Here is a 23,703-nt window from a genome sequence, read left to right as displayed (position 1 = left end):
AAACATAAATTAGTTATGTTGTAATTTGTATATTAGATTACTTGTATTTAGATATTAAAATACCTATCTAGATAGAAAACTACAAATCACACTATTTACTAAAAAGGTACTAAGTATAGTAAAGTGCGGGAAAGAAAAGTGTGGTTCATCGTTTAAAGTAATTTAATTAAGATTATCTCAAATTTATTCCGAAGAAAAAGAAACAAATTGCGATCAGCCGTTGGTTGTAATGTTCTTTATGCTACATAATACGAGGTTCGGAAACCTGTTCACATGATCCTTATAAAGATAACGCATACTTAGTTACGATATAAATTATAAATGTCTGGAAAGAAGGGGTTGCCGACAAAACAGCAGTCATTTATAGAAAATTAAAATCGTATGTGCAGAATGTCTTCGAAAATTTTGATCATTATCAAATTTCCGAAAATTCTGGCCAGCGGATATTTATTACATTTCCATAAAAAATGTAAAACTTACAAGGTTATTTATCTAAAAATAATTATTAGGTATGTGATACGTCGTATATAATATAATTATTATGTAAAGATGATTATTAACTAAAGTTGTTGGATAATGGAATAGGTATACCTAGGTGCTTACAGTCAAATTCAGTTAAAAGCGTCAAACATAGTATCTAATCTTTATCGATTGGAGTATATTACCTACCTAGTACCTACATAATACAAGCTACATAAGTCAATTTTCATTATTAAAACTGCCGCATTACACAGTGAGATAATTATTATGTACCTATTTATCAGCTGTGTACTGGTTTTTTTTTTAAAGTTTGGAAGAAAAATCGATTAATTCCTTGGCATTGGTAGTTTGGGGAAGGAATGCCCAAAAATCGCTTTGAAATGGTTAAAGGTTCAGGCCTCTAGGCATTTCAGATAAATAGCAAACCTTACGACTGTAGCAAATATGTATGCAAAAATGCATAGGTACTGAAGTGCTAACTAACACTATCGTATCACCGCGCTCAAGCTCGGCAGCGACAGTAGTGTTTTTGTTTTATATCAATTATCAACACTCACTTAATTTTAGTATAAACGCTATATTCGCCGTATTGAGACTTGAGAGCCTACCTAATAAATATTATTCCCAGTCCCAGTATTCCTAATAATTATTATAGTTCGTTAGTAGTATTATAATATTATATAGGTATCATTTATTTTGTATGAGTGAGCTGCTCTAAACGCGGTCCTCGTACCTATTACTATTCTGATTCAACAGATCATACCATTTCTTATTTACGTATTTTGTGATCGACGTGTACATAGATATCACGTCAAATTCGCGATTTTGTGAAGTTGCGAATTTGGGAAGCGAATTATTTGGTGAAATTATAAAATAATGATATTTTAACATTCAAAAAATTTGTTAATAGAATATTAATTGTCAAATGATCTTGTGTAAAATGATATGTTTGCGGAATACGACGTTTCTGATTAGTTTTTGAAACGTTTCTGGTGAAATGATATTTTTCATAAACGAAGCAGTGAATTATATTTTGAACCAAGTCATAAATTATTAGTTTTGTGGTCGCTTCGTAGAAAAGCATAGTTAAGCAGTCTAAAAATTTGAATAAATCTCACATTTAAAATGTATTTTAGGAACTATGCCAATGAATAAAACATACTTAATATTTAATATGAGGCATTTGGATAACTTTTACAAATAGGATTGATTCAACAGTTTAAAATGTTAAAAGGTTGGGTTTTCCTCGCTTTATCTTACAAACCAAGCCTAGCTCATTCCGGAAGTCCGATTTGTGGACAATTCCAAAATAATCAACTCGTTGGAAGGCCTACCGCAGAGACGTACCTAAGTTAGCTTTCTTTGCGTGGTCTATCACATTTATAGCGGGAGCGCTCTGAGGAGTTCTTTGACTTTATTTCACAGTCCAGTTTCTACAACCACACTGCATGTCACCGAAAGCAATTTCACTCTCACATGCACCTGGGTGCCTTGTGCACTTCAACAACCCATTGCGCCAGATCTTTTTTCCACGCAAATGCAAATTGTGGGAGAAACTCCCTACGGCATGGGCGATGTTCTCACTAGATTTCAACATGGGGTTATTCTAGGGCGGATCAACAAATTCCTGAAAAGTTGGCATTGGCGGTTACTATAGTGCTGCAATTAATGTCCATGGACATCCATGGACGGTAACGCCTGCTCGTTTTCTAACTATTTATGTACCTTCCTATAAAAAGTATAATTCTAGGTATATGATATTAACTTGCGGCTAGTATCTAAAAGCTCCCATTTTGGCCTGTAAATACATAGGTAATGTAGTTAGTGCTTATCGCTTAGAAATCAATTTCAAGGTAGGTCCTGTTGTTTACAGTCTGAATACTACGACTTGATTATCATAGCTTCGAACAGGATAAGTATAGGTAGGTATCTGAGTTTTTGGTTCCCGAAGACCTGAGATTTCTTTTAAGATAGGAAGTTTAGCAATGAAAGTTTAGCGATGAGCACTTAGAAAATAATTTGGATTATGTAATTTTTATGTATTTATCATTGAGAGATAGAGAATGTAGAAATATATAATAATTATTGTTGTACCTAATTCATCCATAATCCCAATAGTCTGTTTTTACAATTTTCAAACTATAATTTTCAAATCGTTAGGTAGGTCGGTATACCTATTGTATTGTCTTATAGCTACACAATTGTTGGTCGTGCGCGATATATAGGCTATTTCTAGTGTAAAAAAATATTGAATGAGCAACTTTGTAATTGACTTTCGCGGCCTTCCTTGCGCAAGGCCGGCGACATACAGGCTGGCCGCAGCGGACGGTCTCCGGTCGCTCAACTTAATAACTACGTAGATGAGGGCGGTAGATTGTTCCAACATGCAATTTCACTTACGAGTGACTACGCTAATCCTAAAACTGGTTACTCAATACTATTTAAGAGCCTCTATAACTCAACGATTAAAGGAGCGGACTCAAATCCGAAAGGTGGTGAAGTGACTTCTTTTCCGTCTGAATATTGGTTTTGTAACTCTTCGATTTTCTGAGAAAAAATAAGCCTATATATTACGGGATGCGGGATCTTTGTCCATACCGAACAGATGGTACCCACGAGCTTGTCCACGTGGAATGAGGTTTTAAATTATCTTATTTTCCGAGACAAAAGTAGCCTATGTCCATACCTGAAATGCAAGCTATCTTTACCGAATTTTGACAAAATAGTGACCGTGGGCCGTGAAAAGCTAGCAGGCAGACTGACAGACACACTCGCATTTATAACATTAGTATGGATTAGCCTTAACAGGTTGGTTAGGATTGGGAACCTCTGCAAATTTTCGGAAAACACATTTCACATTCCTCATTCCACAAAGACAAGGCCAGCTAGTTTGTAGATACTATTTTCAGCAGCATCTTTTTTATGAACTCCTGCGAGTGAATTGAAATTTATTATTTATTAATATCAGATTTCATAAATCTTATTATTTTCAATACACGGACACACCCACATTATTTTCATGATATTCAATTTTTGATTACAATCTTTGAAAGGTGACTCTATCTAGCTTGTTTTCTATTTGCTGCTTATCTAATATAAATCATACGGCAATCATGCGATCACTGAGTACCAGTTATCATCCGGATGAAATAGTTTCTATTAGATTTGCGCAAAACCACGTCGGCCTCTTTATCAATCAATTTATCTACAGACGCGAGATTTGTTGACCCACTGACTGCTAAACCGGTTTGACACTTAACAGACGATTCACTATTTTAGCGTTGCTTTAGAAACTTTTTATTTTGAAAACACTAATAAAACATAACCCATTATTGATAATAACAGTTTCACAATATAACATTTACCACAAGAGATAATACAAAACTCAGGAATAGGAGAGCATCATGAAGAGGAGAGACCTGAGAGCACCCTTCATGTTTCGGTGGTTTGGCTAGGGCAGTACCTAGTTGGTGCAGAGTGCAGACTTCACTGCGTTATAGAGACTCGGTGCGGGGTAGACGTGTGTTGATTATTGTCATACGAAATAAAAATAATATCGGTGTTGCCTAGTGGTTTATCTTTCTTAGTTCCACTCCTGATCTGATTTTCCTTAAATCAGCTGCTTAATTTAACAAAATAAAAACAACCACTGACCACTATTGTAGGCTGTTAGTCTGGCTAATTTTTTGCGCGGTAGATCAGCTTGACTGTTCAGCGTGGAAATGTATCCAGTATAAAAAAGTTTTACGCGAGCATGATTTGTACCTATAGTAGGTAATTAGATAAGGCATGTTTTAAGTTTTATTGTAACTACCTATGCAAAATATCTATAGGTCAATTAAAATAAAACACGATAGGTAGATTTAAAATTTCCCAGCTCATGTACCTACTAACGTAACTATATTTATAGTTTTTTTAATAAAACCCTTTATTTTGTAGGCAGGTCTACTACGAACGGAACATGGCGAATATTGGATAGAACCCTCAAATCAAATACCCACCGATGAAAATTCAGGTCGACCACATGTTATATTTAAGAGATCTGCCGTTGATAAAGTAAAGGCATTCCATAGAAGAAAAAGAGAAGTAGACGGCAGAACAAACTCATTTACAAATTTAAGTAGGAATAATAACGATAAAAATACTACAGAACAAATAATAAAACACAATAGTAGAAGAAGCCGGAAAGAAGCTATTGATAGACAAAGACGTAAATTTTTAGAGCAAAGAAGAAGACGATTGGAAGAGCTAAGGAAAGATCCGGCGGCCTATAGGAGGCATCAAAGAAAATTACGAATGGAAGGAAGAAGATTAAAGTCTCCGTCGACATCGACATCGTCATCATCATCGTCAAGGAGTATGTCTGTAGAAAACAGTAAATACAGTAAATCCTTCGAACAATTTGGGAGCGCCAAGAACCACACGCAGCACAAGTTTAGTAATGAACAAAGATCACGGCGAATCAGAACGAGGCGGAAGAGGATCCGAAGATCGAAAAATTGCGCTACAAAACAGCCTCCCTATCAATGGAAAGAGAAAAATTTCAAAAATGAATCTGAAGAATTAAAAAAAATTAGATACAATAAGGTTGGTGTAAACTTTGTTTTGTAAAACTTTATATGGTTTTTGTGATATAATTTAGTATCTAACATTAAAAACGTATTTCAGAAATACAACCGATCCCAACACAGGCAAATGAACAGGCATTACTACGATGCATCGAAACGTTCGACCCGCTCGGTTAGTAAGCCGAGACACGTTGAAGTGTTACTTGTCGCCGACAAGTCTATGACCGATTTCCACAATCAAGGCAACTTGGAAACTTATCTACTTACGATTATGAACATGGTACGTATGGACATATTATTCATATCGTATGTATATCCACATGGATGTTTACCTATAACATTTTGTAATTTTAAACTTTATCTTACATGATGTAGATCGTAGATTGTATAAATAATGTTTTCGTTTTCAAGTATGATAAAATATTACCAATATTTTGTTTAGGTATCATCGCTTTACATGGATCCATCGATAGGAAATTATATAAAGGTTGTCGTGGTAAAAATTGTACTAGTGGAAGAAATGCGTGCTGCGCCCGACCTGGATGTAACCACAAATGCAGACTACACCCTTGCATCGTTTTGTCGCTGGCAACACCAACTCAACCCTCAGAACGAGAACGACCCTCACCACCACGATGTGGCCATCCTAGTCACGAGGCAAGACATCTGCAGTCAGCACGACACTCCTTGTAGGTATGATATTGTTTTATTTTTATTACTTTAATCAATTCCATTAGCTTTTTATGTATCTACCTGTCTCGACTTTAGTGATCAATCATTACACAATTTATTTTTGAAATCTAATTTAAATGAATCAAAGCTTGACGATCCAATAGAAAAAAATTAAATATCTTATTTATCGTCATGTTTGTGTATTTACCTATGCGTTCACGCATCGTTCATCTGATTAAGTTGAAAATTTGTACAACTGTTATTTGCACTTGCTAGAAGCTTTTTGACATAGTACCTGCCATCAACGTACAATTATAGGTAGTTAGCGCACGAGATTTATATTGAAAGAGCATGCATTGCAACGCATACTGTGGGTCATTTGAAAATTACTTTGTAAACTTTCTTACTTTTGAAAATTTACCATTTTTACCGACCGAATTATCTAACACCAGATGATGCCCACGACTTCGTCCGCCTGGATTTAGGTTTTCAAAAAATCCCGTGAGAACTCTTTGATTTTCCGGAATAACTATATCTGTACCAAATTTCGTCAAAAACGGTTAAACGGATGGGCCGTGAAAGGTTAGCAGACAGACAGACAGACACACTTTCGCATTTATAATATAAGTATGGATTAAACAATTGAATACAATAATTTGTAGTCGTTTTAATTTACTGAGTGTGTAGTGGTTAACTGGTAACTGGTTACAACTCTATCCATCAGACCTGACCGCCTGGCACGCACCCACAGTGCGATTACTGTCAAACTACACCGATGTTTAGGTAGGATGCATTCATCTTAGCTTTAACGATAAGTGGGTGGACGCTCACTTTATTTTAATATCAAACAAATGGAATAAGATAGAGCAGAATTAATTGGTATCATACAGGTAAATGTATACATTTAGGTCTGGTGGGAGGCTTCGGCCGTGGCTAGTTAATACCCGTTAAGCCGTGCCGCCAAGCGATTTAGCGTTCCGCTACGATGCTGTGTTAAAACCAAAGGGGTGTGGGTTTAGTAAAAACTTCCATACCAGGTTAGCCCGCTTCCATCTTAGACTGCATCATCACTTACCACCAGGTGAGATAGCAGTCTAGGGATCAACAAATTCCTGAAAGGCCGGCAACGCATCGTCAGTTCCTTTGGTGCTGTAAATGTTCATGAGCGGCGGTATAATCATTTAACATCAGGTGACCTGCCTGCTCGTTTGCTCGCTATTTCTATTAAAAAGAAACATCGTCATCCGTTCAGTGATTGAGTCGTGAAAATATGACACACAGACGGATACATTTTTGCAATCATAATATCATTAAGATTAAAACATAGAAACTCAAATAAAACGCGTGTCACTATAGGTATTTGGCGCTTATTTCGATACAAAAATTATACATTAGGAAACAGCTAAAGATACTTACATAATTGATATTCGCAATATTTTTTGCGATCTCGAGACAAGGTCAATGGCAGGAGCGGGCGTCTGGTTGCAAGTAAATAGAGTGGTGGTGAGTAACCGCGCCGAAATAGAACACTTTCAGATGTTATGAGCCTCATCACCTGGTGCCGAGTTTTGGCAACTCATCTTGTAATACTCCCTCTTCAACATCTAGGATACTACACTATTACTACCTACCGACTCCTCACCACGTATATTATAATGCCTAAATTATACTCGACTATAATCATAAAAATGAAATTGGTACCTTAACACATAATCCATACTAATATTATAAATGCGAAAGTGTGTCTGTCTGTCAGTCTGCTAGCCTTTCACGGCTCATCCGTTCAACCGATTATGACGAAATTTGGTACGGATAGCTTGCATCCCCGGGAAGGCCATAGGCTACTTTTTACCCCGGAAAATCAAAGAGTTTCCACGGGATTTTTAAAAACCTAAATCCACGCGGGGGAAGTCGCGGGCATCATCTAGTAATTAAGAAAATTGTAAATGACAGAAGGACGGAAAATATTAGTAATTTTAATAATATTTATAACTACTTATCCAAAGTTTCTCCAATTCCAGTTTCATATCATATTATAAAAAAAACCTACTAGTAATTTTTTTTATAGGCGGTGCAGATTTCTTGATATAGAAAATTGCCCTACCTATTAGAGGCAGTGAAGTCTCTGACTGGTGTCCAAGGGGAATCAATAGTCGTGTTCCTTATAAATCAGTATAAGTAAATTAGAGCTGGACCTGATCTTATACACTATCTGTTAGTAATATAGTCGTTTACGGAGAGGCAACATTGTTACTTATAACTTACAAGTAGTTTATTTAATAAACTCAAATTGCTGTTTATCGTTCCTTATAACAAATACTTTATACAAGCCACTTTATTGCGTAATAGGTAGGCAGCGTTTAGGTACCGTCAAAATGCCTAATCTTGCCTCGTGTCCAAAATTTCCCCAAAAAAAAAGCTAATACCGGTACTCGAATCGAGGGGTGTTTACCTTTTTTTTAAATTTATTATCAACATACAAAAACAAAAATTAATATTAGGTAGCACGCATTGCAAAAAAAACCACAGAAGTTTGACCCTCAATGCGTACATCTGCCTAATATTTTATTTGTGCGGATGTACTTACATACAACGTGTGTTACATCTGAAACATATAGGTATCCAAAAGTAAACAAAGTAATGTTGAATACAAAATAATATAGAAATTGACATAAGGGGTTTCCGTGCAAAAGTTATATACCTATAAGCAGACACAAAATTACAATCACTTAGGTATAGCAATAAAAAATATGATAAAATACTTAAATGTAATTACATCCATTTTATTCATTAAATTATTCCACGGTAAAGTTTTTTACATCATTACCAAAATATCCATTCAAAAACGCAAGCCTTCCATTAATATGTAGTAGTACTCACCTACCTATAATATTTTTTACTTATATTTGCAAATGGCTAACAACTGGTCGCGGTCAGCGGTCACTTCAAAGTGCCGACATTAAGGCCAAGGATGTCGACTATATACAAAATGGGCATTCACGATTTTAACAAAAGCCTATAAGCATATAGCGTTACATAATTACAAGCGGTTTTCGTTCAGCAGAGTGTTGTGTTACACAACACCCACCCACTATTACCTACGAACACTCCAGTGGGATGAGCAACCGAAGATATACTTAGCTCAAACGTGTAATTATTTATAGTAAATTACAAATGTTTTCTACACACAACCTATTTAAACCTCACCTAGATGCAGTAAACGTTCAACAAAACATTCAGGCACCCCACAGACTCGTGGAAGCGGCGGCTGATGCGAAACAGACCAGACAAAATAAAATAATATATATTTAGCAGCTATCCATTACCTGCCCGTCAAAGTGCTTATTTATTTGAACTCAAATTATAATAAAAAACCGGCCAAGTTCGAGTCAGGCTCGCGCAACGAGGGTTCCGTAATTCAGTCGTATTTTTCGACATTTTGCACGATAATTAAAAAACTATGATACGTAAAAATAAATAAAAATCAGTTTTAGAATGCACAGGTGAAGCCCTTTCATATGATACCCCACTTGATATAGTTATCTTACTTCTAAAATTGAAAATACTAATTATTAGTTTATGACCACAATTTAATTTTTTTTTGTTTGATGTAACCACAAATTCACGGTTTTCAGATTTTTCCCCTAATGCTAGCTATAAGAACCACCTTCCTGCCAAATTTCATGATTCTAGGTCAACGGGAAGTACCCTGTAGGTTTCTTGACAGACCGACAGACAGACAGACAGACAACAAAGTGATCCTATAAGGGTTTCGTTTTTCCTTTTGAGGTATGGAACCCTAAAAATATGTAAGTATTTTATCTTGCCAAAAGTAGGTTCGCCATAAATTAATGCAGAGGTATGATCATTCCTATACAGGACATGGCTTCTACCAAAACCAGTGTATAATGAATGCAACGAGGAAGCCCAATGCGTTCGGTAAACGGTACAAACGAGTAGTCGAATGTTCTTGGAAGGCGGCAATCAAAAGACAATGAGACTTGATAACGGTGTCAGGCCCCAAGGCGGCTACCAGAATCCCAATGCATGTACCATTGAAATTTACAAATTGCGACAAAATAACGCACGTCAAGATTTAAGCATACCTATCTTCAATCTCTGTATCAATGAATGCCATTGACACAGAATTTTTTCCAGTCTTTCTTTTTATTTACCAACTAGCTTATGCTCGCGACTTCGTCCGCGTAGACTACACAAATTTCAAACCCCTGTTTCACCCCCTTATGGGTTGAATTTTCAAAAATCCTTTCTTAGCGAATGCCTACGTCATAATAGCTATCTGATTTCAGCCCGATCCGTCCAGTAGTTTGAGCTGTGCGTTAATAGATCAGTCAGTCAGTCAGTCACCTTTTCCTTTTATATATCTAGATTTGAGTAGATACTACGTATACACACATACACTACGTATATACACTTTTCAAATGATAACGTTATAATTAGATCCCCTTATAAAGCTTCAATTTACTTAGGCTTATGTTCTTAATAAAAGCTTAACATACAATATATGTACAAGTAACAAATATGGTGTCTAATAATAGTTTCACGATAGGTAGGTATTTCTTATTCATACTCAGGTGGGTCTCGACGTGAGTGGATAATAAAATACATAATATTGTTACCATAATATTTTATTAATCGTCATTCTGAATTGTGCGGTGAGCGGCGACGTGGACGCACGCCGCGCCGCGCTGTCTGCTGTCGCTTCGCCCACTTATCTCACCTCTGTGTTACGTTCTCACTTCTCGATGAGCCTTTTTACATAAACCCGCATACCTCGATAAAGCGTATGTATTTTATAAACAAGATTGCAATTTTATTCAAATTAACAAGCGAACAGAACAGTTATAGCAGATTAAGTAAGAATGTTGTTATGTTGTCCAAAAACCCGTCGGCTTTTTGTGATTTTCAATTTTACAAAGTGAGATTAATTAAAACCAAGTAAATTTAAATAAAACTTTAAGGTCAAACAGTTTTATTTTATCCACAACATTAATTCATCTCCCGCCCTCACATTTTTACATGAACATTACCCATGCGGCCAGGATTTCGTAATCCTGGAGTTGATTATAGTTCTAATAAATGACAAATAAATAGATAATCTAACTAGCAATAACTTCAATTTGCAATCGGGAGATAGGTACTTAGCCCACGTTGTTTAGACCCTACTTGTAACAAAAAATTAAAAACTAATAAAACTATTAAAAGCAGATTTTAAGTAAGAATAAAGTTTGGAACAGACAGTTTAGTAGCTTTTTTTTCAAAAGAGGCAAGCTATAAAATGAAAATTGTTACAAAGCGATTGTATCCCTAAGATTTTGCACGAGGTGCGTGCGCCCACTTGCGCGTGCTGTTTCAAAGGTAATAATATTATTGTTCACGAGTATATTATCTGATTTTGGGAACAAAAATAATTGCTTTAGCGTCTCTGAAAATACAGAGTGCTTTGTTATAAAGAAAAGATGTTGAGGTTCTTGCAAACGTGTCTAAAAATCAATAGGTACGAGTATTTAGGGCCATTTTTCAATAGTACAGTGTAAAGCCTTTATTGCGAACTTCTATTTAACATTTTATTTTACTATTTAACGAAAAATTCCTTAAAACGTAGAAATTGCTAAGGTTCGTGTGGTTGGTAACATTGTTATCCTTATATTGAAACATTCTATATAGCGTAGCAATCGCTCTCAATAGCGAAACGATACGTCATTATTTATACCCCAATAAACATTAATTTCACTGACCTAAACTCCATACTGATGTAGTCGTAAATATTTCGTACGCACAATGTACCCAATTCTTATAAATGTGTTAATTTTTTTATTGTAATGCAAATGCCATGCACGTATTTACTTACTGTACCTACTTCCTACCATAATTTTATTGCTAACCAGTTATTCATAAAATTATATTTTTTTATTACTTAGTTATAGTTTTCTATTACTTTCCGTACAACGAAATCTCTTTATAACGCAATAAAATTCCAGATCCCTTTAATTTCGTTATATAGAGTATACATAGAACGAGTAGGTAGTATAGTTTCTAACAGGAAAAGTTTATACAGATCCTAGAAGTCGTTATAAAAAATAACCTTGTAGAGACAAAATATTCAATGTTTAAAATGTATAAGCCTAGTATTATCAGTAGTTAATATAAATGATTTGTTACATTTTTATGCAATCCAGTTTTTATTTCCCTATATTGCAATTGTAGCATAATTATTGGCACTTTATGCTACTACTAGGTAAATTATGTATGATCTATACTTACAATAAAACTGTAATAAAATAGTTATATTAGTAATAAAATAGTTGGGTAGGTAATGTTAATGATTAATTTTTATGCATGCGTTCGATATTGTTCCTACTAAGTTATAATTACCTATATTTTTTACAATTCTATAAATTCGTTATAAATACATAGGTACCTGCTGTTTAGTTTACACCACGTAAGTAATAGGTACACACTTGAACTATCCGACTTTTATTCATTTTCATTTTCAACGCCACTCAATACAAGTAAACTATCAAGTGACCTCACAAAATTGAAACTCAGACAGTATCCAATTCAGAACACAGTTTCCTAAGTTGACAACTAAAAATTGAACCAGGATGCTTATGAGGCAAGAAAGCTCACCGACGCGACAGAGAGACCGCCAATACTCATGTATAATTTAAATCACTACAAATTTTTAAGCACTGCTTTATGCAGTTCACGTGCTAAGTGTGCCGAGTACACCAAATGGCTGTCAAAATACACGGACTACATTCGAGTACCTACTTCAATTCAATGGGTCGCACTCAAAACTGGAATTTCTTTGCAACACGCCGCCTGAGTGAAAAATACGATTTACTTAGGGGGCATTTTACTAATAACACTGTAGAGCTACGCGTTAGACTAGTTAGCTAAATAAATAAAGCTTTAGATACGCAATTTTTAATTCACTATATAATATTTAAAGTTAAATTAAAATTAGCAAAAGTCTTTAATTAGGTCCATTTAAAATTACTTAATAAAAAACCGCTGCTATCTAGTTATAATACGAATACTAAAAATAAAAATAAGAAAATTATAAATTGTGGCTGTTTCTTACTGTTCCCAGCGGAAAAGGATAGATTAGGTTTACCTATTAATTTAGTTTAATTTAGAGATTGTGTATACGACAGAATTAGCCACATTATACCTAATTTACTTATCATAATTTTGACTACATTTGTAGTATTAGCACATTGACTACATTTACACGTTATTCATGAACAGTAATTCAAAAGTATTTAGTAATTCAAACTATTGCGCTGGACCATAAACATTTTTACTGACAAGCTTTTCTTAAATAGCTAGGTAAAAGGTATATTTGTATACACGTAATAAGTACTTATGTTATGCATTAATTAGGTATAAGAAAGCAGGTTTGTGCTAGCCCTTAGTGTTACGCCGCGTGCGCAAATTAACGCTCAATTAAAACTTCACACTAAATTCCACCGCACATAACTCATTCATATTTCGAAACTCACTTTTCAGCTAATTCTCACAACAGACCACCTGGGACTATATTAATTTAACCGGACTCAACACGTAATTCACGATGACATACAAATGAATTCTTAAATCAAAATGTTAAATCATTAAAACGCAATTATTATGATTGCATGTTGAAAATTACGTTTGATTGCTCCTATATGGAACCGGTAAATTACGGTTGTCTAAATATGACGGTGAGCTCCATAAATAATAGTAATAGTAAAAATAATTATACTTTTACACACGCATAATACATAAATGAACATTGCTTTCATATCACACCTTCAATAGAAAAGACATCAACGCGCACCCATTATTCATTACGTTGCATTTCATGACGCGGTGGCCTAAAATTACATTCTAACCATTACCTATAAGTTTCCTCTTGTTTCTAAATAGGTTGCTGTACGTAAATGGAATACATAAGCGGATGATACCTACCTAAATTTCATGAAAATAAGTCTGGTATTCAACGTCTTTTTATGTAGTTTGAGTTTACTGCTGTAGTACGTCTTGTTTACTCGAGTATATATCTTTATTAGTAGGAATTTATAGAGCTTTTCGTCGGCTTCCGCATGAGTCAGAGGCGCGTATATTATTAGCCGACTATTCCGAGCCGCGTCTGCGCTGACCACTCGCTGCTAACTGCCTTAGAACGCGTACACACTATGCTTGGACTTATATTCAAAGTAAAAGTCAAATAATTTATTTAAAATAGGTACTTATGTACCAACACTTTTTGATTGTCAATTGTTGAATTTGTAAGATAATACTGTAAATGTATCTGGGTTATAATATCGAAACTATCCGTGGTCCGTCTGGACCATCTTCGTCCGCCTGGATTTGGGTTTTAAATAAAATAAAAAACCCGTCAGAACTCTTTGATTTTCCGGGATAAAAAGTAGCCTATGTTACTCTCCAGGTACAATTACTATACCTAACGTGATTGAAGAACAAACCAACAATTTCCCTCACTTCACATACAACTTCCATCACTTTCGCGGTTATAATATGAATAATGATTTTACTTCTTTATCTTGGTAATAAGAAATTGTAAAATATGAAAGTTTGTGAATATATTTGGATATTTGTTACTCAATATAGTAGGTACAAAGGATTGGTACACGCAGGATATTTTTATCCCGAAAAATAAAGAATTCCTACGAGGTTAAGTAACCGAAATCCATGAAAAAGAAGTCACGGGTAAAAGGTAGTAACTAGATATATACTAATAACAACGTTAGTAGACCAAGGTACTTTATTACAATTTCGTTAATTTATGAGTTTGTTGTGGGCTCTTCTCAGACCCTGGGCGCGTTTGGAACCCTCGTAGCTTTAGTTTTAAGTTCGCGTAAAAATTATCACCACTCTCATCATCTTACAAATGCAAACCGACTATCAAAAAGCGTATTTTTTTACCTACTTTGAATAAACGTTTTGACTTTGGCTTTGACTTATGTTGAGCCTTAACAAAATATTAATACAGTAGGTACCTACCTACTTAAATCATACAAAGTGGTATGTTTGTACTCGTATTAAGCTGTCACTGATCTTCACGATGTCTAGACTAAAGTTGTCATCAAGCAATAATGCAATCGGCAGGCTCGACTGAAGGATATCTTCGTATCGGATCATTAGCGACTTGTCACAAACCAGTTCAGGTTGCCATATGTTGACACGCTTGGTCGTGCCTGTCTGAAAAATTTGATTTTGAGGCGTCACGATTTTTTAGACATGAGATGTTAAGGTATTAGAAATTATCGTAGGATTGTTATATGTGTAAGTCGATAGACTAGTTAATGAACTTATGACACCTAGAGCAGCTTTCTAGTACCTACTACCTAAATTATCTGGTACCTAAATTCTACATTTTTATGACCTCAAGACGGGATTAATTTAAGGATTTATTATTCCTAAATTAGCTTAAGTCTGGTCTGATGGGAAGACGGCCAGTTACCACCCAACCAGAAAAGCCATTCATCGTACTAGAACGCTAAATACTATACTAACACGCAGCTATTAGTATAGCATTTAGCGTTCTAGTACGATTTAGAAACCGACTAAGAATAGTAGTTATATATGGGTTTGCGGGTTTAGCCATAATAGTACTAACGTAGTTTACAAATTATCATGCACCTTCCCAGTCCAGGTAAGACTGCATCCATCTAAGACTGTATCGTCATGTTAATTTGAATAATTTTAAGTGAAAATTTATTTACGTCTTCGTAAGAGTGAATTGTATTTGTTTTTATTATTCAAAATTTTTCACTTTTTTTTTACATAAAATTGTTGACTGATGAAACCACGTACGGTTTATTTGCTGGAAGTCATATCCTATACCATTTACTATACTATAATTATTTATTGTTTCGTAGAATATTTTTTTTTTTTAATCATTCTATTTAACTTCTGATATTTCGTTTCAAAAAGATTAATAGTGTAAACTAGTCTTTAGGTATTAGTTATTCATACTGCGTGGTTGTTACGAATTACTATCATAATTATTAGTAGGTACGCCGTTAAGGCACTGTTACACCTGTTATCCTGTAATAGGCTACTATAACATTGTTAAGCCGAGTAGATAAAGGAAACCTTATTTAAATATTTTAGATACTGATCACAGAAATCTTAATAAGGTTATCGCCATCGGTTGTCTTATTACGGGGATGCGTGTCGCCGGTTTTGGTCGACTCACTCGTACAAAATTTATATTTTAAAAAACATATAAATCTAGCATCTACACCAAAGCAAATTAAACTGTAATGTAATTAATGCAAATAAACGTGCAATGATGGGTCATTGCCCATCGGCGCGGCGACAGTCTCGCGCTTACACCTACTTCTATACCTATTCTGATTTCTGTGACTCTGATACAATTTTAAGATACAACAACCGTTGAATATCTATCTATTACATAGTGCTTAATTTAAAAATTTCGGCATAATTTTATTTTCTTGTTTTTAAAATGATTACGTATTTAATTTCTACAAAGATTTTTTTATTCGTTCTGAATTTGATGTTGTTACATGGAAATCTTAGGAGGAAGCTTATTCCTCTAATAAACATTTATTATAATTCTCCACGAAAGGGAGTAGGTAAGATGGTGAAATATATGTGTGTTGCAGCACCCTAGGCGTGGCGCACGTAGCAGGCATGTGCAAGCCGGACCGCAGCTGCTCCGTCAACGAGGACAACGGCATCATGCTGGCGCACACCATCACCCACGAGCTGGGGCATAAGTAAGTACAACTTTTATTTTTTTCCCGACTGCACGAGAACAAGGACAGGGTTATGTTTTTCACGGTTATCTGGATATATATACCCTCGAAGCATCCCAACGGCTGGATGAATTTTATAACCATTCGTCGTTCGTCTAAGCAGGGCTATGGTTATAATAGGCTTGATTTTGTTTTCATAAAACCAAAATGTCGATGGTATGAGTATGACGGTAGAGACAAAAAAATGCGTGCCATATTGAGTGGCATATCACGAATAAAATAATTTTTCTAGTTTACAGCCAGCTCCGTTTAAGAATTAGGTTCATAACCTCAAAGTTGTGTAGGTCGGATCTCTACATGTTTCTTATGGTTCATTGTAAACCGCAGACTGCATTATTGATATATATATGCTATATCTCAGTAAGCGTAATATGCAGTGTTTCACGGCGACTTCATTGACCAGTGGGTTGAGCATTCAGCTAGTAAAAGTGAGAGTGATGACTGTGATGATTCGATCACTTTCTCATTTTCTGTGATTGAACTAGCGGTAAGTATGCGAAACGGCCAACAAAAAACGTATTGCGAGGACTTCAATACAAATTTTCACTTTTTATAAAAGCTGCGAATAAAACTTTACCTTTACGTACATGTACTAGTCATCTTCTCAGATAGATAATAATGATAATTAATATCTTTTTAATTTTAATTTTTATGTTCAATTGTTTAATATATATATTTAATAATTGATATAATATTTCAAATTCCATGTCGGAAATAGGTTAACTATCGAAAATAATTTTCACATCAATATTAAGCTCAGGTTCTAAGATAAAGAATGCCCTGTTCGCATGGCCTAAGAGCCAGCGCTTGCCAGACCTTTACACTTTACAGGTGTCTCATGTCTGGCAGGGTGTTTCCACCATACAAAGTGTCTGCCAATGTATGACGTGATTTTTAATACTATTCTGAAGAAAATATAAAAAATATTGACTTATACTTTGACGTAAGATTTTTTACACCTTTATTACTTACCTGTTATCTCCCAAAGCCACCATGATCCAAACAAACGTTCCTCCTAGTGTTGGGAACCTAGGATACCTACGCAGAGAAACTTTCAGCTTTCATAAAATAAGGAGGGTCTGGCACGCGCTGGATCTCTCTCTATCAGGTTATATAGTCATCATCATCATCATGATCAACCCATCGCCGGCTCACTACAGAGCACAGGTCTCCTCTCAGAGTGAGAAGGGTTTTGGCCATAGTATACCACGCTGGCCACACACCTTTGAGAAAATTATGGAGAACTCTCAGGCATGCAGGTTTCCTCACGATGTTTTCCTTCACCGTTAAAGCAAGTGATATTTTAATTACTCCGAAAAGATAGAGGTGCGTGCCCGGGATTGAACCCCCGACCTCCGATTAGGTGGCGGACGTCCTAACCACAAGGCTACCACAGCTAGGTTATATAGTATTATCTATTAATAATGCATCAGTAAAGTGTAAGGTTCGTTTTATAATCGGAAAGTTTTATACGCGCCATTGTGGTTTTACAGTGAATTCTCGCAATGCGCCATATCATTCAGGGTTTAGTGCAAAATGCACGTGACTCTACTATAATCCAGGTGTTAAGTAGATATTCTATTTATTAGGTTTGATAGTATAGTCTATTAAGTAATAATGCATTATTCAATGAAGTAAGTTTCGTTTTATTGTTTGAACTAGCTTATGCACGCGACTTCGTCTGCGTGGACTACACAAATTTCAAACCCCTATTTCACCCCCTTAGAGGTTGAATTTTCAAAAATCCTTTCTTAGCGGATGCCTACGTCATAATAGCTATCTGCATGCCGAATTTCAGCGCGATCCGTCCAGTTGTTTGAGCTGTGCGTTGATAGATCAGTCAGTCAGTCAGTCAACTTTTCCTTTTATATATATAGATTCCAATGTAAGGCTGCCTGTCCACTGGTGCGGAGGTGAGTTAAGCAAACCAATCAGATTGTCGGTAAAAAAAACGTGATAATTTTACTACGTGATCTGACAAAACTCTGATTGGTCAACTATACACATCTCTGCTCCGCTCCGAATCAATGAACAGGCAACCTAAAGTGCCATAATTCTGGTGTAGTACCAGTAAATTATCGCACCGCACAATTCCGTTCAGGATTTAGTGCAAAACAGACGTGACTCTATTACAATCCAGGTGTAGTGATAAGTATTTATTAATACTATAACTGCGCACCTACACAATATACCTAACTTAGGTCAGGTAAATGTTTGATTGTTTCACTACGATCAAATAAACAATATTTTCACGTAAACTTCAAAGTGTAGAGTGAGGCAGTAATAATATAATATTTCTACGGTTATATATCCAATTAATTTTGATAGCTACTCTTGGACGATTAGCTACTCAAGGTATTATGTAGGTAGTTAGGTACCTGCCTTTAAGATAGTTAAGTCTATTATATAAACTATTAATTTCTCATGCAATTTACAATAACTCAAAATGTTATTTAGAAATGCAAATAAGTTATATACTTACCTATGTATTATGAACCTACAGAATTTGCAACAGATTTTAACGATGCATAAATCTTATTATCTACATTAGCATTTAAAAGACAGATACAATCTCAGTTTAGCAACTACACACTCAATAGTGTACACCCATTTATTATGTGAGCGAGTGTAAACCCGTTCCACGATTATACCTTTCAAACTTAATTGAGATTGTAAAATATACAGCTTCATTATAAGAGAACTGGGAAGTATAACAATGTTTATACCTGCATGCTCGGTGCTAGCGGCAAAACTTTTTTCAAGTAGGTACCTACCTATTATAAAAATACCTACTTAGTTGAAGATACCTCTTTCATAATCATAAAATTTTATTTTAGTGTTGCAATACCAATGATTTAAATTGGCTTAATGCTTAGACTAGCTTAAAATACAAAAGACCACCATCAAAACAATTAGCATAATATTACCCACAAAAATAAATATGTAATACTTATCGCAGACAACCTTTTTATTGATATTTAGTAAAGTCAATAGTAACTATGGGCCTCATAAGAACGCTCAGAGTCACTCAGCGGGCGATGGAGAGAGCTATGCTTGGAGTTTCTCTACGTGATCAAATCAGAAATAAGGAGATCCGTAGAGTAGGTACTAGAGTAACCGATGTAGCTCAACGGGTTGCGAAGCTGAAGTGGCAATGGGCAGGACACATAGTTCGTAAAACCGATAGACGTTGGGTCCCAAGGTGCTGGAATGGCAACTTCGCACCGGAAGACGCAGTGTTGGAAGACCCCCCCCCCACTAGGTGGACGGACGACATCAGACGAGTCGCAGGGAGCCGCTGGATTCAGGCGGCGTGGCATGTGAAAGTCCCTACAAGAGACCTATGTCCAGCAGTGAATGTCTATCGGTTGATGATGATGATGAAAGCCAATTGAGAGAACCGTTTACTTTTAAAATAGCGATCTAGAGCGCTTAGCCAACAATCATCACCTTCTTACTACCTAGGTGATGTTGAACTGAAAGTTAAAACATTTTACGAAGTAGATACCTATAGGTATTCTTGAATCATATATGTACCTAAGTAATAAAAAAAACTAAGATAAATATAGCCTGTGTAAATTGTAAGTAGAGATAAACCTGGAGAAATGCACTTACGTTGCCATAACAATGGGCAATATTAACATTACCTTCATTGTGCAGCCCACATGTAAAGTTACAATTACGTCGCAGAATCTCTCGTAAAACGGATCATTAAAACATTGCTACAGAATTGTTAATGTTAAGACCTAACAACCTTAACCAATTAAGTAAATACATGCATTACGTTTTAAACCAGATAATTAGGTACATGCATTTAAACATGTAAACGTACGAAGTCATCCTTTTAAAGCATAAATGACCATTTTCATTAGTTGACAAGGACTTTCCGGCTCCATCGGCCATCGCCTCTACGACAGGCATGCCCTGCCTACTGCCACTTCAGCTTGCTTTTTTGCATGGATAATGGATATTCTTTGTTAAAGACTGGAGAGTGACACAGGCTTCTTTTATCCCGGAAAATCAAAGAGTTCCCACGGGCTTTTGAAAATCAAACAATATGTAGTCAACGGGGTTTCCACGCAAGGCGCAAGCGGTGATATTCCGGTTAAGTAATACCTACACAGCATGTGATAGCGGCGCTAACTACCACTGGAAATGAAAAACAGTAGATAAGCAGTAACAGTATAAAACCAATATACTCGTAGAATACGTTTTAGAAATCTCCCGCACTCCAAATGCGGTTTCCCACGTGCGGTCCTTATGGCATACTTTTTGGGAATCGCCTGCACCAGAAACACCTAGTACTATTGCTACCGAGCAATGAAAATGAGCCTTTAGAAGAACGATATTTCATTTGTTAGCGCTTCGGAAATAGTCCGACGCCGGCGTTGAATTCGGCAGCCGTTGCCGTGCGCTTCTGTTGTAGTGTGACTCATGTTTCTACGCTGAGATTATCGCAAGGACGCTGCTTTCCGAGAAACTTTTATCCGTTAAAAGTTGTTTATGAAAATGAAACACTGTTTGTTTGACTCTACGTAAGCTCTACATTTACACAAACGTGTGTACGCACTATTATTTAGGTTGGTGTGTCAGTTTTGATAGTCCCATCAGCCGTACACAGAGTCGCTTAGTCGTTACTTAAAAGTTTAGTTAAAACGAGACAGAGCTATATCTCTTAATAAATCTGTCTCGATTTAACTCAATCTTAAGTAACGATTAGCGACTCTGAGTATGGCTGTATATCAATTAGGAATTAATTTGATATAAGGCTATCAGTTAGCTACCTACCTACCTAATTGATACCTAACTAGGTGTAATTAAAAACTGAAGTCGGTACTTAACTGAAGGATTTTTTTTTCATTTTCTCATCCGTTAACAAATTATCATCATCATCATGATCAACCCATCGCCGGCTACCAGAGCACGGGTCTCCTTTCAGAATGAGAAGGGGTTTGCCCATAGTCTAACACGCGAGCCAAATGTAGATTGGCAGACTTCACACACATTTGAGAACATTATTAAGAACTCTCAGGTGTGCAGGTTTCCTCCTCACGATGCTGTTTTTATTCACCGTTAAAGCAAGTGATATTTAATTACTTAAAACGCACATAGCTCCGAAAGTTAGAGGATCATCCTCCGAATAGGAGGCGGACGTCTTAACCACTAGGCTATCACGGCTTCTGGCTAATAACAAATAGTTATATTATTCCGTAATAAAAACAAGCAAATATAATATTAATGTAATTCATTGAATAATTGACGAAATGACAGAAATTATGAACCCTACACTTGCCCGGGAAGATTGAAGGTTCTAACACATGAGTAGATATGTTCTAAGCCCTATCCATATAATACTTATGTCAAGTTTTGAAAAAGTGACCTAGCCTGAAAAATTTGCAAAAAATTGGTTAAAACTTAAAATAAGTATTATAACACGTGCGAGTATACCTAAATACTAAATAGTGAATATAGCTACCACATTATCAATAGGATAAGTGGTCAACCGCAAAACGTGTTAAAAATCTGTGTCTGTCTAAAAACTTTTGATTAGACGAATTTTAAATAGAAGATCGTTTAAAAAGATCTAAAGCAGATGTCGAAAAATTACCACATAATAATTTGTGGATACACATTTATACCGGTAGCCACATAGGATGCGATATCTTACGTTTATTTACATAAACGGCTTGTTGTTACAGTTTGCATAGAGGCACAATCTTAAACAAACGCAAGTTATGTAAGCGCGAACACGGCACAGCCAATGACCTTCTTCGCGTAGACACACGAATGCATCACCGTACAATGCACTCGGTGCATTGACGCCGCGCTATCGGCCCACACAACAACCTCATTATATTTTTCAATTTCTTATCGTAAATGAAGAGTTATGAATGAGGTAATAACGTTCCTTCCTCAAGAAACAATTTGTAGTTCTATTTATAGAACCTATATAGAACACTTGTTAGTGTTGTCAGTTAGTGGGCACAATCAGTACAAGTAGGTAAGTAGGAGGTAGATAAATAACGAATACACAAATAGAAACTAATAGCGCTTCTTATCTAAGTGGTTACAAGTATAAATATATCCTTTTTGAAACATAAAGGTATCTAAACTAGATGATACCTACGACTTCGATCGCGTGGATTTAGGCTTTTAAAAATCTCATGGGATTGTTTTGATTTTCCTGGATTAAAAGTAGACTGTGTGAGTCACTCTCCAGGTCTTTATCAGCTTTGCAAAAATTACGTCAAAACGCACTTTACTGTGGGAGGAATTCAAATATAATCTTGGTAACTATAGATACATTACCTACTAATTGGGCAGTTCAAAAACATCAATCGTAATAAATAAACGTGCGCAAATGTAAAATAGCACAAGAAGCAAATAAAGTGCCATAATCAGTAGGTACCTACTAGTGAGTGGCTCGTTTGTAAATGTATTGAGTCAACAGTAATGAAATCAATTTTTAATAGCTGTTTTGATTTATTGACTGACGTATCACGAGTACGAGAGGCCACTGATCACTGGACGGACCTCCGTGGAGACTGGAGCCATGAGTTATATCGTACTAATTGTGAATAACTTCAACTTTGACGACCTCCCTGATACACTGTAGGTACTTATAAGTGGGAAGTCCCGGGTTCGGTTCACCTCAACAGCGTCTTTGCTGGTAAAGACGAGGTCCCCTATTTCTAACGTCAATGAGATGTGGACTCACGCCATGGTCTCGGGGGCGTTGACGACCTCCCTGATGCACTCTAGGTATAAGTAGGAGGTCCCGGGTTGTCTTTGCCTGCGAAGACGAGGTCCCCGATTTCTAACGTCCCCCAAACGTGCGCTCACGCCTCGATCTCGGGGGCGTACGGATCATTCAATGCCAAACACCAATGTCATCCTAAGCTATGGTCCAAGCCTGACAAGAATCCCTCTAATCATTTCTTCGAGCCCTCGGGTTCACCTTCAGGCGAAAACCGCCTTGCGAAAGTTTGTTTGTTTGTCCTTTAAACACACTCCAATATGGAATAACAGATCAACGTGATTTTTTATATGGATATACCTAGGTATTTAAAGACTTGGAGAGTGACATAGGCTACATTTCATTTCAAAAAATCAAAGAGTTCAAACGGGATTTTCAAAATTCACACGACAAAGTCACCTGGTAAAAAATA

The 23,703-nt window shown here is 36.0% G+C and overlaps 1 protein-coding gene across 1 annotated transcript in view; it reads left to right on the top strand.

Annotated features, from left to right (window-relative positions):
- The window catches only part of AdamTS-B (ADAM metallopeptidase with thrombospondin type 1 motif B), a 101,915-nt gene that overhangs the window by 66,319 nt on the left and 11,893 nt on the right, over positions 1–23,703 (top strand). Inside the window, exons 5-8 of the mRNA XM_034977275.2 lie at positions 4,420–5,067; positions 5,149–5,328; positions 5,491–5,741; positions 16,382–16,495. Coding sequence (XP_034833166.1) covers positions 4,420–5,067; positions 5,149–5,328; positions 5,491–5,741; positions 16,382–16,495 — 1,193 coding nt within the window. The remainder of the gene's footprint in view (positions 1–4,419; positions 5,068–5,148; positions 5,329–5,490; positions 5,742–16,381; positions 16,496–23,703) is intronic.

This window comes from Maniola hyperantus, chromosome 17 (genome assembly GCF_902806685.2).
Source record: "Maniola hyperantus chromosome 17, iAphHyp1.2, whole genome shotgun sequence".
Lineage (NCBI taxonomy): Eukaryota > Metazoa > Arthropoda > Insecta > Lepidoptera > Nymphalidae > Maniola > Maniola hyperantus.
The sequence above is the reverse complement of the archived record's forward strand: the minus strand, read 5'-3'. Positions and strand labels throughout refer to the sequence as shown.